At 37.7% G+C, this 14,499-nt stretch overlaps 1 protein-coding gene across 2 annotated transcripts in view; it reads left to right on the top strand.

Moving 5' to 3' along the window:
* Nucleotides 1-14,499, top strand: part of dnai1.2 (dynein, axonemal, intermediate chain 1, paralog 2) — a 346,056-nt gene that overhangs the window by 293,737 nt on the left and 37,820 nt on the right. For both annotated transcript variants that reach the window (XM_039759139.1, XM_039759138.1), the window contains 2 exons: nucleotides 771-850; nucleotides 3,733-3,881. In XM_039759139.1, coding sequence (XP_039615073.1) covers nucleotides 771-850; nucleotides 3,733-3,881 — 229 coding nt within the window. The remainder of the gene's footprint in view (nucleotides 1-770; nucleotides 851-3,732; nucleotides 3,882-14,499) is intronic.

Genomic DNA, 14,499 nt, shown 5'->3' with positions numbered 1-14,499 from the left:
GAAGTGGAGGAGGGTATTTTGAGGGTGACTAGTAGTTTTACATTTTTTACTGCAATAAACATTTCTTTTTTAAAACATTCACCATATTTTTTGATCACACCTAGTATATATAAACAAAGCACAGGGGCATTAAAAGCAAATAGGCTCACAGTTTACGGTGTCTCATTGATCACTAGTAGTCAAGTCTGTTGCCTTGTGTACAAAGATAGACAGTTAGTGCTCTATTTGTATAGTGCAATGAAATTTTCATGTGTATGTCTCCTCAGAACAGTAATACAATATCAACAAAGATGCACACAATAAAAAGAATGCAGCATGCTGCTTTTCAGTTTTTGCTCTTTATACTCTCTTTTCCTTCAACCAATAGTGTTCACTATTATCCCGATATATTTTGCTATGCGTTTGTATTTTCAAAAATTTGTCCATTTATATACAATTATTCAAAAAAGGAGCTGTTCTCTAGCAATTGACAGAGTCAGAAAACTACTTGTGTCAGTCCTGTTTCTAAGCTTAAACAAACTTTTTAAATTTTTGCAGTACTATTTGTATTCTAAATGAGTTATGGTTAAGATCTTTCAAGTCAGAAGTGAACAACAGTATAACAGTCTTTGTTGTTGAAAAGCTCGAACTCCTTTATTTCTGAGTTGGTGTAAAAAATATTGCCTAGCATTTGTGGAAATGTGCCTTAATTACCTGTTATAATTTAAACATTGTATAGTTTATTTGCTTTCTCCATTTTACCTGTTACATATTAATCTTTATTTCTACAGCTTGCGGGACTTCTTTTGATTTCCATAAGCAAATAGATTATTTGTACATCGTTGGCACAGCAGAAGGCAAAATACACAAGGTAGGCACAAAAAATGTACACCTTATTCTTGACTTAAAAAGAATCTAGCTGAATTCTGTTACATAACTGGGTTTAAAAATATGCTCTGATAAATGCAGCTTTTTTGTATAAGCCATATTAACACTACACACCTATGTAAAAATTAACAGCATATATATATATATATATATATATATATATATATATATATATATTTATATATTGTGGAGGATTCGGACTCGGACACAAACAGGCAAACACGTTTATTTACAACACTCACCACAGTGTAGATAAAGACCACAAGGTCTTTCTCGCTCTCTGTTCTGCCGCCTACAACTCCTCCCTCACAAGCTCTTTCCTCTTCCACCCAACTCCGGCCATTGAGTGGCGTGAGGCAACCTCTTTTATACAGCACCCGGAAGTGCTCCAGGTGCTCCCTAATTAACATCCGCCAGCACTTCTGGGAGTGGTGGAAGTGCTGCAAGCGAGTTAAGCTCCTCTTTTAAGTGTGTCAGAAGTGCTGAGGACCACAGTTTCGGAGCTGTCCAGGCACCCCCTGGTGGTGGCCACATCCCTCCATAGGGTTGAACTCCCAAGTTCTATGGCCCCCATGTAATTCAGGAAGGTTGCCCCATTATGGTCCAGGAAAGATACTGCCCTTTTCCTGGTCCTTCCCTTCTTCCGGCGTCCCGGTGGAGCAAGGTCCGTAGACATCTGTCACAATATATATATAATATGGTGACATGGTGGCACAGTGGTAGTGCGCATACTCATAGTAAGGTGATTATGGTTCATGTCACGGGTCCTGCTTGTGTGGTGTTTGCATGTACTCCCTGTGTCTGCATGGGTGTCTTCCAGTTTTCCAGACCAAAGACATAAAAATTATGTGGATTGGCAACACTAAATTGGACCTAGTGTCTGGTTGGAGTGTATGTGTTCTCCCTGCAATGAACTGGCACCCTGTCCAGGGTTAGTTCCTGCTTTGTGTCCAGTGCAGGTTAGAATAGGCTCCAGCAACCCTAATCAGGACAAGTGGGTTAGAAAATTTATATAACCATAATTAAAATGCTTGGTCTGTTTATTCTGAAAATAAAATATAGTTTTGCTTTCCACCTAAAAGTCCTTTATTTCCTCAGACCAGTTATGCCAATATAATATTTTATTTTTGAGTGTTATGCCATCCTTCCAATTATAATTCTCTTCTTCTCACTGTTTTATGAGTTTCCAACACTTAATCAGCTTTTGTTTACATATCATTAACTTTCTGAAACCTGCTTAATCCAAGTCAGGGGCACAGTATTCTGTAAGTTAATTTCAATAGCATGCACTCACCCATGCAAACAGGGACCATTCACAGTTGCCAGTTAACCTAACCTGAAGGACTTTGAAGATGTATTAGGAAAATCTGAATACTTGGGGGAAAAATCCATACAGACATGGGAGGAACATGGAAAATGTAGTGAGACATCTTGATGTTAAATTTGAACCAAAGACACTGGATCCGTGGATAGCAGCACTAACTGTCAGTTTATGAGAGTTCACAGGTTCATACAGTACTGACTTACACCTCAGAGGTGTTAAAACAGTTTAGCAGCAAGTTCTTCCAGCATAGTCTGCACCTACTGCACTCTGCGTACTAGTTATAATTATTCATTGTTTATATGCAAACCAGCAGCTTATTGTGTCAGTTTATCTAGTACTGTTTGTGTTTTTATCAAAAGGTGCTGCCCTCTGTTAGGATGAAATATTTTCTTTGAAGTTTTCCCAAAATTCTAATATAAAAATATAACAGAGGTTATTTTTGAGTTGGTGGTCAAAAAGATAATGCCTTCCAACAATATCTGTTTTCATCTTGAAATTTGTTGGAAGCCCAGTTGATCTATATCAACATTACATTTTGCAAAAGATGTATTGTTTGGTTTATTGTATTTTAAAAATATCATAACTTTCTGATTATATCATGGCTTTGTCTTTATATCTTTATGTGTTTTAATTCTGGCTTTCAAACAATTTTAAGACAACATTTCCCCACCAGTTGCATACTAATCTTTTTTCTTTATACACTTTATCCAGTAATAGTTTGTACATAGCTAGAGTCTGTTTGGCCACACTAGGCAAAAAACCAGGAACCAATCATCAACAAGAAGCTGAAAATTTTGTGGCACATACATGCACTAATGCTTACACAGGATAATTTAGTATTCCCAAGCATACTAACTTTATGCCTTTAGGCAGTGAAAGGAAATGATGTCAATGATTTTTTCTGAGAAAGTTTTGATTGAAGCACACCACTTTGATGCACCACCTGCATCATAAATATCATAAATAGCAATCAATCAAACTGTATTTCAAACTGCACCTCTCTTTGAACATACTATAACAATGTATTTTATAAAGCACAGGAATACAGTCCAGAGCATCGGAATTTGTGTCCTTTGAATCAGTATCTTAATATATTTAGATAAAGTATGGGAATGACATATTATGTCATGTCAGGTCTTTTCACTAACAATATAGAATTTGTTTTTCATAAAATCAAGCCCTAATAATATGAAAGGTGTTATTAGTCTTTGAAAGACAAAAATCAATCAAATGAAACATTTTGATTATGCCGCTTTGTTTCAAAAAAGTCTAAAATTAGAGCTTTGGCAGATTTTTTGTAAATAATATTTAATACTTAAAAAGTCATAAACATGCTTATTGCAAGTAAAACAATTTATGTCATTTATTTTATTGAACATACCTTTAATAAATAATGTCTAATTTTAAACATAAAACATTAGTGCTTATCTAGTGATGGGCAGGACACGGTTATAAATTTTCATTTTCATTATTCACATTAATTAGTGGGTAATTCATTTCAGGATTTTCTTTTTTAATTATAATTTTTCTATTTTTTCCAGTGTTCTAAAGCCTACTCTAGCCAATTTTTGGAGACCTACAATGCCCATAACATGGCTGTGGATGCCGTGCGCTGGAACCATTTCCATCCAAAAGTATTCATTTCCTGCAGTGCAGACTGGACAGTGAAGATATGGGATCAAACAATAAAGTATGTTTGTTTTTAATTTTTGTCTGTTTCTCCCTTTACCAGTGCCTTTAAAGTTGAGTTTATCCAATTTTTATTGTGAACCTGAAATTAATCTTTGTGGTATATAATTTTGGATAATAAAGTTTAGAAAACCATGAATTAAATATCTAATTATTCTTTATTTTATGTGAATATACAAAATATATATTAATACACTAAATACAGTAGATAGAGCCCACAAGGGTTACATCAACTTGGAATAAAATTCCAAAAGATATGTATCTAATGATTTTATTAAACCAAGGCACATGATGGATGATAAAAGTGAGAATATAAGTTACCAAATAATAAAAAAAGAAAGTGAAGCTTTGCATTTATAATAGTTTAAACTTTTTCTTTTAATTGTCCTACCCCCTACTTCTACAGTAAAGTAAGCACTCAGTGTCTCTCCTTCTCTATTTTTCCTCGAACCACCCCCACAAACTGCCAGAGACTGCAATTTGAATATCTCTGGACTATAGCCACATTTTATTAATGTTATATCTGCAAAAGCTAGTTTGCCTCAAAATAAATGAATGTAGAGGTCGATGTTTGTCAGTCTCATCTTAGCATCAAATATGAGTTTGTGATAAAGGAATATAACAGCTTACAGTTTGAAAAATCAGCATTTTTCTCCTTAGATGCTCATTTGAATGCAATAGAGTGATCTGATTACATTAAGAGATCCAGACACTGCTGAAAATTGCCTTTTTATGATGGCAAAAACATGTTACAAAAACTGAATATAGTGCCTCACTGGTTGGTTAATGACTTACAGCACAGCACGCATGATGGAGTGAGAGGGCTGAGATATGGCTGACTTGTCAGCCAGTTCCATGAAAAGTAACAACAGGTAGGCTATTTGAACTGATGAAAAAAATAAAAAAAGTTCTTTAGTAAATGTAGCATTGACCCTCTCAAAAGGGAATTAGGAGACTGTACATCATACACTTTTGAGGTTTAATATGTTTGACATGTCAATACACATTATAACAATGACTTGGAGTTATTTGAATCATTTAGCTGGTCTGGTTACATTTCCCTGCTTGGTGAAGGGTATCAGTATTTCCTAGTTTCTCCAAACTTTTGTTTATGCACGGGTTAGAATTGATGTAATTATACGCAAGCGTCAAGTTTTCTTTTATAAATCCAAACATTGTTGTGGAAAGTTCCATATTTTGAGTCTCTTTTTGTGTGCATAAATAAGAGGCTGAATTATTTATACTCCTTGTTCCTGTTCTGAAAAATTACTTTACAAGCAAGAAGCTGAATTGTGAATTCAGAAATAACTGATCTCTTTGTATGTTTTTTCTAATGATTTAACCCTATTGCAATTACAAAGTGTAATAGAAATGAGATGACAATACATTGGATTACAAAATAAAGAGAAAAAGCACACAGTAGTTGCAGAGATGTCTTTTCAGATGTGAATTCAAAATGAACTGCCAAATATGGCGGAGCTTCCATATTTCAGTTCTTTCAATAGGAAGCGGCAAGGTCCAGGTGGACAGACAAAAGAAGTGACATCAGAGGTGTTTTAGCTGTTAGTCGTCCAGTATGCAAGGGGAAAGTGAGAGAGAAATGCATTGGGACACAGTGCCAACCCCTTGTGCAGCGTCAGAATTAAAGTCACTAGAGCCCTTCAGCTGTCCCCTATACACATGCACAGATAAATAAAAATATTACAAAATTTAAATCATTGTTTAAATAATGCTAAATGGTTTCTGGTTGTTTGCATTAAAAAAAATCTTATTTGTTACAGGCAAAGTGTTATACATACATTTCCTATAGCTATGAGGTGCAGCTTTTAATTAAAAAAAAATCTGGATTTTATATACTTTTTGGATTTTAGACCCATCTCCAAGTTGCCCTGTATTTCTAAAATTCTGGAGAAGGTTATCTTCCTACAGCTACAAACCTTTTTAAATGACAATGGCATTTTTGAAGTATTTCAGTTTGCTTTTAAGACACACCACATCAAAACGTCTGTACTTGTAAACATTCTCTTATTAATAGGTGGCTCTAGGGATACTGATTATTGGTAGTGTTAGATCTAACTGCAGCAATTGACCATGACACCCTTATCACCAACGTTGAGCAGTATGTGGATATACAAAGAACTGCTTTTGAATGGTTCAAGTCATACCTCACAGGCAGAGGGTCTCAGTAATCTCTGGGCAAGCTCTCCTTATCCTTGGCCCCTATTGCCTGTGGGGTCCCTCAAGGATCTATTCTTGGGCCTATTCTTTTTTCACTGTGCATGTTGCCCATTAGGATCCATTGTTTAAAATCCCAATATTGCTTTTCATTGCTGGTGATACAAAGATATACACTCACCTAAAGGATTATTAGGAACACCTGTTCAATTTCTCATTAATGCAATTATCTAATCAACCAGTCACATGGCAGTTGCTTCAATGCATTTAGGGGTGTGGTCCTGGTCAAGACAATCTCCTGAACTTCAAACTGAATGTCAGAATGGGAAAGAAAGGTGATTTAAGCAATTTTGAGCGTGACATGGTTGTTGGTGCCAGACGGGCCGGTCTGAGTATTTCACAATCTGCTCAGTTACTGGGATTTTCACGCACAACCATTTCTAGGGTTTACAAAGAATGGTGTGAAAAGGGAAAAACATCCAGTATGCGGCAGTCCTGTGGGCGAAAAATGCCTTGTTGATGCTAGAGGTCAGAGGAGAATGGGCCGACTGATTCAAGCTGATAGAAGAGCAGCTTTGACTGAAATAACCACTCCTTACAACCGAGGTATGCAGCAAAGCATTTGTGAAGCCACAACATGCACGACCTTGAGGCGGATGGGCTACAACAGCAGAAGACCCCACCGGGTACCACTCATCTCCATTACAAATAGGAAAAAGAGGCTACAATTTGCACAAGCTCACCAAAATTGGACAGTTGAAGACTGGAAAAATGTTGCCTGGTCTGATGAGTCTCGATTTCTGTTGAGACATTCAAATGGTAGAGTCAGAATTTGGCGTAAACAGAATGAGAACATGGATCCATCATGCCTTGTTACCACTGTGCAAGCTGGTGGTGGTGGTGTAATGGTGTGGGGGATGTTTTCTTGGCACACTTTACGCCCCTTAGTGCCAATTGGGCATTGTTTAAATGCCACGGGCTACCTGAGCATTGTTTCTGACCATGTCCATCCCTTCATGACCACCATGTACCCATCCTCTGATGGCTACTTCCAGCAGGATAATGCACCATGTCACAAAGCTAGAATCATTTCAAATTGGTTTCTTGAACATGACAATGAGTTCACTGTACTAAAATGGCCCCCACAGTCACCAGATCTCAACCCAATAGAGCATCTTTGGGATGTGGTGGAACGGGAGCTTCGTGCCCTGGATGTGCATCCCACAAATCTCCATCAACTGAAAGATGCTATCCTATCAATATGGGCCAACATTTCTAAAGAATGCTTTCAGCACCTTGTGGAATCAATGCCACGTAGAATTAAGGCAGTTCTGAAGGCGAAAGGGGGTCAAACACCGTATTAGTATGGTGTTCCTAATAATCCTTTAGGTGAGTGTATCTTCCAGTGAACCAGAGCAACACAAATTCTCTTAAACCTTTATTGCAATGTTTGAAAGACACTAAAATATGGATGTTATTCAAATTTCTTAGTTTAAATGACAACAAAACGGAAATTGTGTGCTTTGTGCCTTTTGATCATACTTGTTCTCCTGCAATTAATCTTGGACCTTTGACAACCTACTGTAAACCCTTCACAAAAAATGTTGGTGTGATTTTTGATCTTCTTCTTCTTTCGGCTGCTCCCATTAGGGGTCACCACAGCGGATCTTTCTGTCTTCTGTATCTTGTTCTGTTACACCCATTACCTGCATTTCCTCTCTCACCACATCTATACGCCTTCTCTTTGGCCTCACTCTTTTTCTCTTGCCGGGCACCTGTATCCTTAGCATCCTTCTCCCAATATATTCAGCATCTCTCCTCTGCACATGTCGAAACCAGCGCAATCTTACCTCTCTGAGTTTGTCTCCCAACCGTCGAACTTGAGCTGACCCTCTAATGTACTCATTTCTAATCCTATTCATCCTTGTCACATCCAATGAAAATCTTAGCACTTTAAACTTTGCTACCTCTAGCTCTGTCTCCTGCTTTCTGGCATCCTCAACATTCCACTGCCCCCCCTCTCATTTACACACATGTCTTGTTCCTACTGACCATCATTCCTCCTTTTACCTAGAGCATATCTCCTTCTCTCCAGGGTCTCCTCAACTTGCTCCCTACTATCGCCAAAGATCACAATGTCATCAGCAAACATCAGCAATGTCATCAGTAAACGTCCACAGAGACTCTTTTCTAATCTTATCTGTCAACCTGTCTATCACCACTGCAAATAAGAAAGGGCTCAGAGCTGATCCCTGATGTAATCCCACCTCCACCTTAAATGCATCCGTCACTCGCACTGCAGACCTTACCACGGTCACACTTCCCTCGTACATATCCTGTAAAACTCTTACATACTTCTCTGCCACTCCCGACTTCCTCATACAATACCACAACTCATCTCGAGGCACCCTTTCATAACAGTCCTGCACATCCCCTTTAAATATCGGCATCAGTACACTTCTTCTCTACTCCTCGGGCATCCTCTCACTTTTCAAGATTCCATTAAACAATCTGATTAAAAACTCTACTGCCATCTCTCCTAAACACCTCCATGCTTCCACAGGTATGTCATCTGGACCAGCGGCTTTTCCATTCTTCATCCTCTTCATAGCTGTCCTTACTTCTTCCTTGCTAATCCATTACAATTCCTGATGCACTATCTCCACATCATCGAACCTCTTCTCTCTCTTCTTCTCTTCATTCATCAGCCTCTCAAAGTACTATTTCCATCTGCTCAACACACTCTCCTCGCTTGTAAGTACGTTTCCATCTTTATCCTTTATTACCCTAACCTGCTGCACATCTTTCCCAGCTCAGTCTCTCTGTCTAGCCAATTAGTACAGGTCCCTTTCTCCATCCTTAGCGTCCAACCTCTCATACAACTCATCATACACCTTTTCTTTAGCCTTTGTCACCTCTCTCTTCATCTTGCACCTTATCTCCTTGTACTCTTGTCTACTTTCTACATCTCTCTGACTATCCCACTTCTTCTTTGCCATCCTCTTCCTCTGTATACTTTCCTGTACTTCCCCATTCCACCAACAGGTTTCCTTTTCCTCTTTCCTCTGTCCAGATGTCACACCAAGCACCCTTCTTGCTGTCACCCTTACTATATCTGCTGTAGTTTCCCAACTATCTGGTAATTCTTCATATCCCACCCAGTGCCTGTCTCGTCTTCTCCCCTAATCTTATCTTTGCTGTTTTCCTTTTTTAATTTCCACCATTTGATCCTTGGCTCTGCCCTCACTCTGTTCCTCTTCTTGATCTCCGTCATCCTATAAGCCACCATCCTATGCTGCTTAACTACACTTTCCCCTGCCACCACTTTGCAATCTTCAATCTCCTTGTGATTTTTGATAATGCCTTCAAACTTGATAAACAAATTAACTCCATTGTTAAAGCCTGTTCCTATCAGCTCAGGGAATTGGCTAAGGTCAAGCTCTTTCTTTATGTACATGAATTTGAAACACTAATTTGTTTCATCTCTGCTAGACTATTGCAATTCATTATACATTGGAGTTAATCAGTCATCCCTTGCTCGTCTTCAACTAGTCCAGAACCCTGCTGCCAGGCTTCTAACTGGCGCACGAAAACAGAATCACATCACACCAGTCTTAGCTTCTCTTCACTGGCTTCCTGTTCACTACAGGATTGAATTTAAAGTTTTACTGTTTGTTTTAAGTCACTGAATGGTATGGCAACATTTTATCTTACTGACCTCTTACACCCTTAGTCTCCTTCACGATCACTTAATCCTGTGACTAGAAGTTATTGGTCGTGCTAAAACTTAAACTTTGAAAGGCCTGTGCTTTTGCAGTAGCTGCCATTAAGCTCAGATTTTGTCTACTTTTTTATTAGGTCAGCATCAGTTTTGGTCACTTTTAAATCCTGCCTGAAAGCCTAACTTTTTTCCTTATCTTTTTAAACTTGTATGTGAGTGTTTATTTTTGGTGTATATATTATATGTGTTGATGTATTTATGGGAGCTGTATAGCACTTTGGTCAAGTTCTGTTTGTTTTAAATGTGCTCTATAAGTAAAATTGACTTGTCTTGACATATTTATTACATGGCTTGTCACTCCTCCTCTACTCAATGAGCAATTGTGCATGGATTATACTCTCATCTTTTCAATAGAATAAGTGTATTGGTTTAATATTGAAACAAATTTTCCTTCAAGGATTAACACTAGAATAACCAGAGCCTACAAAAAACTTGTAGATCACATCCCCAACCACCGCACTGTTTTCTCAGCTCAAGTCTGTTTACCTGTGTGTTAGTTGCTTGAAGTTGTATAGAGTGAGAAGTCAAGCAAAATCACACCTTTTATAAATACTATATCTTTATTTGGAACACATGCATTTCATGTGTGTTCCGTGTCTACAATGATCTATGTTAACACATCGTTAAAAAAGAAACATGTTTCATGTTTTAGTAATAATTGACAAAATGTAGACATGAAGTTTATAATGGATGAAGCCTGAAGTCCAAATATCAAAGAAACCCTTTCACAAAAGGTACAAATATAACAGAACAAGTGCGCTTTTATTCAAAAATATAACTGCAGATGTAAATGTAGATAGATAGATAGATACAGAGCTATAGCGCGTCTTTAGTGAAAACAGCCGTGTCAGATGGGGTTGTATGGATTGATTCTGAACGCGACTAAGAGAATGAAAAGTGAATAAAAAAGCTAACCTTTACAAGGATCATAAATTGCACCGGCTGTTACAGACTGAAATCAAATGTATGCTTTTATTCTAAAACAGTAAGACTAAGAGCAGTTTACTTCTCAAAACGGAGGGGCGCTGGATCGAACTCGTGACCTCTTGATTCCCAAGCGGGGGCTGATTCTATTGAACCACAAAAGCAGTTACAATAAACTGCTGACAATGTCGCATATTAAGGCGGCTTTCTGTTTCTGCAGTTATATTTTTGAATAAAAGCGCAATTGTGTTATTCTTGTGAAAATGTTTCTTTGCTATTTGGACTTCAAGCTTCATCTATACTAATAAAAGGCAAAGCCCTCACTCACTCACTCACTCACTGACTCACTCACTCACTCACTCACTCACTCACTGACTCATCACTAATTCTCCAACTTCCCGTGTGGGTGGAAGGCTGAAATTTGGCAGGTTGATTCCTTACAGCTTCCTTACAAAAGTTGGACAGGTTTTATATCGAAATTCTACGCGTAATGGTCATAACTGGAAGCAGTTTTTCTCCCTTTACTGTAATGGAGATGAGCTTCAACGCCGTGGGGGCGGAGTTTCGTGTGACATCATCACGCCTCCCACGTAATCACGCAGTACATAGAAAACCAGGAAGACCTCAAAAGCGCTCAAGAAAACATGCATTATATAATTGAGAAGGCAGCGAAACAATAAGAAGCGAGTTCTGCTACTTCGGAAACAAAGCACGATGTAAACCTACACTTTAAATTAATTTCATAGACAGGCGGCCGCTGGCGTTTGTAATTTAGTGCCCACCCATATAAGGCCGTCCGTCAGCGGCAATCCAATAGCAAACTGCCACGGGTAAATATTCACGGGTGAAGGACTGTGCTTATGGAGAGGAAGATGAGATGGTCAGGGTGGTGTTTGACACAAACTCATCGAAACTGCAAGAGAAAGTTTTAAGTGCCAGGACTAAGGTAACATTAAATACAGCCATGGACATAGCACGAGATGGCACCAGCACAGCTGGGAACCTTCGATGCATGTACACCGAGTGGCTCACGTGAACTGGCGCAGTGCACAGATAAAAGCAACAGTTCCAAAGAGCTGAACAAAACCGAATTACACAATTGAAAAGGCAGCAAAATATGAAGCGTCTGATAAGCATATTCATAAATGCAGCTACTGTGGAAACAAAGCACACGGTGGAAAAAGTGAATGTCCCGCTAAAGGAAGACAGCGTAAAAAAACCCGTGCATGCAGTTTGTCACATCACAGATAAAAAGGAAGACGAGCTGTTTATTGATGCAGTAAGGAACTAATCGATGAATGAAACCTCTTATCTTTACAACGATTGACAAACACGGAATGTAACTTGAACACATCGTACAAATACGAGCCTGATTGAAAGAAATAATGATAATCAAATCCTTGATGACAGCAACATTCAATAACACTCACAAAACAATTACTGTATATTGACAGTCATGTTACGTTATTTTTAAAATGTTCCCTTTTCTTTTTCATAACTTCTACTTCTCCACTGCGATACACGGGTATATATATAAATGTATATATATACCCAGATCTACAATACATACTTTAGTATGGCGCCTCCCAGCAGCCGAGAGTCGAGGTAATTCTTGGTAGCGAGAACCAATCGGATCGCTCTCCGCTACCAAGATTCTACCAAGAATTGAAAGCACGGGCCAATCGCGCCCGTATCGGCTACCAAGAATTGACCAATCGCGCCCGTTTGCTACCAAGAATTGGCCAATGGCGGCTCGCTCTGCTACCAAGAATTGACGAATCACGACTAGCAAAACTCGGAGAGGGTGGGCCAACCTCTTGTCAGTTAATGTATTCTGCAAAAGCTTCTTCGAGTCGGCACACACACTAGCGCTTCGCGATTTGCGTGCGCCTTTTGAACTGTCTAAAAATGTTACTCACTAGTGTCGGTTTGTGCAGATATATTTACGTTCACCTACACATGTTCTGAATGATTTTTTTAAACATTCTTGGTTAAGTTTATTACATTTACTAAATATTTGTGCAACACGTGTAAAGACAGATATAATAATGTATAAATACAGTATAATAAACATTGAATTGTATAATCATAGTTTAATTTTACAGAGTGAGCTTTAAAAATACTAATATGAAGTGCTCATTAATTATAAAAATACAAATCATAGAGAAAATCAACTATGTGTACATATTTCCTACAAAAGACCCTTGGGAAGTCTTTCTGGTATATAAATATATATGTATATATATGTACCTGTAAAAACAAAAGATTGGTATGCTTTTTTTTTAATACTTAACACTAAGTTATTCATATAAAACAGACCTACACCTTTAATACTCAGATGATTCTACTCATGCTGTAGAATTGCATATATATTATAGATATACATGCCATAGAATAGCATACATATTATATATATATATAGTTAATTATATATATATTATTTATATATTTATATATATATATATTATATTTATATATATATATATATATATATATACACTCAGCAAAAAAAGAAACGTCCCTTTTTCAGGACTGTGTATTTCAACAATAATGTTTTAAATATCCAAATAACTTTACAGATCTTCATTGTAAAGGGTTTAAACAATGTTTTCCATGCATGTTCAATTAACCATAATCAATTAATTAACATGCACCTGTGGAATGGTCGTTAAGACCTCAACAGCTTACAGAAAGTAGGCATTTAAGGTCACAGTTCTAAAACGCAGGACACTAAAGAGACTTGTCTACCGACTGTGAAAGATGCCCAGGGTCCCTGCTCATCTGCGTGAGCGTGCATTAGGCCTGCTGCAGGGAGGCATGAGGACTGCTGATGTGGCTAGGGCAATAAATTGCCATGTCTGCACTGTGAGACGCCTAAGACAGTGCTACAGGTAGACAGTGGAAGAGCCCGGATCTCAATCCCATTGAGCACGTCTGGGACCTGTTGGATCGCAGGGTGAGGGCTAGGGCCATTCCCCCCAGAAATGTCCAGGAACTTGCAGGTGCCTTGGTGGAAGAGTGGGGTAACATCTCACAGCAAGAACTGACAAATCTGGTCCAGTCCATGAGGAGGAGATGCACTGCAGTACTTCAAGCAGCTGGTGGCCACACCAGATACATACTGACTGGTACTTTTGATTTTGAGCCTCCCTTCATTCAGGGCACATTGTGAAACATTTTTAGTTTATGTCTTATGGTGTTGACTCTTTTAGTGTTCATACAAATATTTACATATTAAGTTTACTGAAAGTAAAAACAGTTGAAAGTCAGAGGACGTTTCTTTTTGCTGAGTGTATATCTATCTATCTATCTATCTATAGATATAGATATATATCTTATATATATATATATATCTTATATATAGATAGATAGATAGATATACTGTATATAGATAGATATAGATAGATAGATATATCATGCAGTAGAATAGCATATATATATAGTTAATTATGCTTGTTTACTAGAACACATATAGCTGTTTTGCACTAAGTATATAAACATTTCCCTCTGCAATATTTCCAAATATTTATTTTACCTACTTCAAGAATGTCAGTTTGTGCAGATATAATTACATTTACCTGCACATTTTTTGAATGATTTTTTAAACATTCTTGGTTAAGTTTATTACATTTATTAAATATTTATGCAACAAGTGTAAAGACATGTATAATAATCTATAAATATAATAAACATTGAATTGTATAATCAGTTCAATTTTACACAGTGAGCTTTAAAAATA

The sequence above is a fragment of the Polypterus senegalus genome, chromosome 7, assembly GCF_016835505.1.
Source record: "Polypterus senegalus isolate Bchr_013 chromosome 7, ASM1683550v1, whole genome shotgun sequence".
NCBI classification, from domain to species: domain Eukaryota; kingdom Metazoa; phylum Chordata; class Cladistia; order Polypteriformes; family Polypteridae; genus Polypterus; species Polypterus senegalus.
This window is presented reverse-complemented; position numbering and strand designations above follow the sequence as displayed.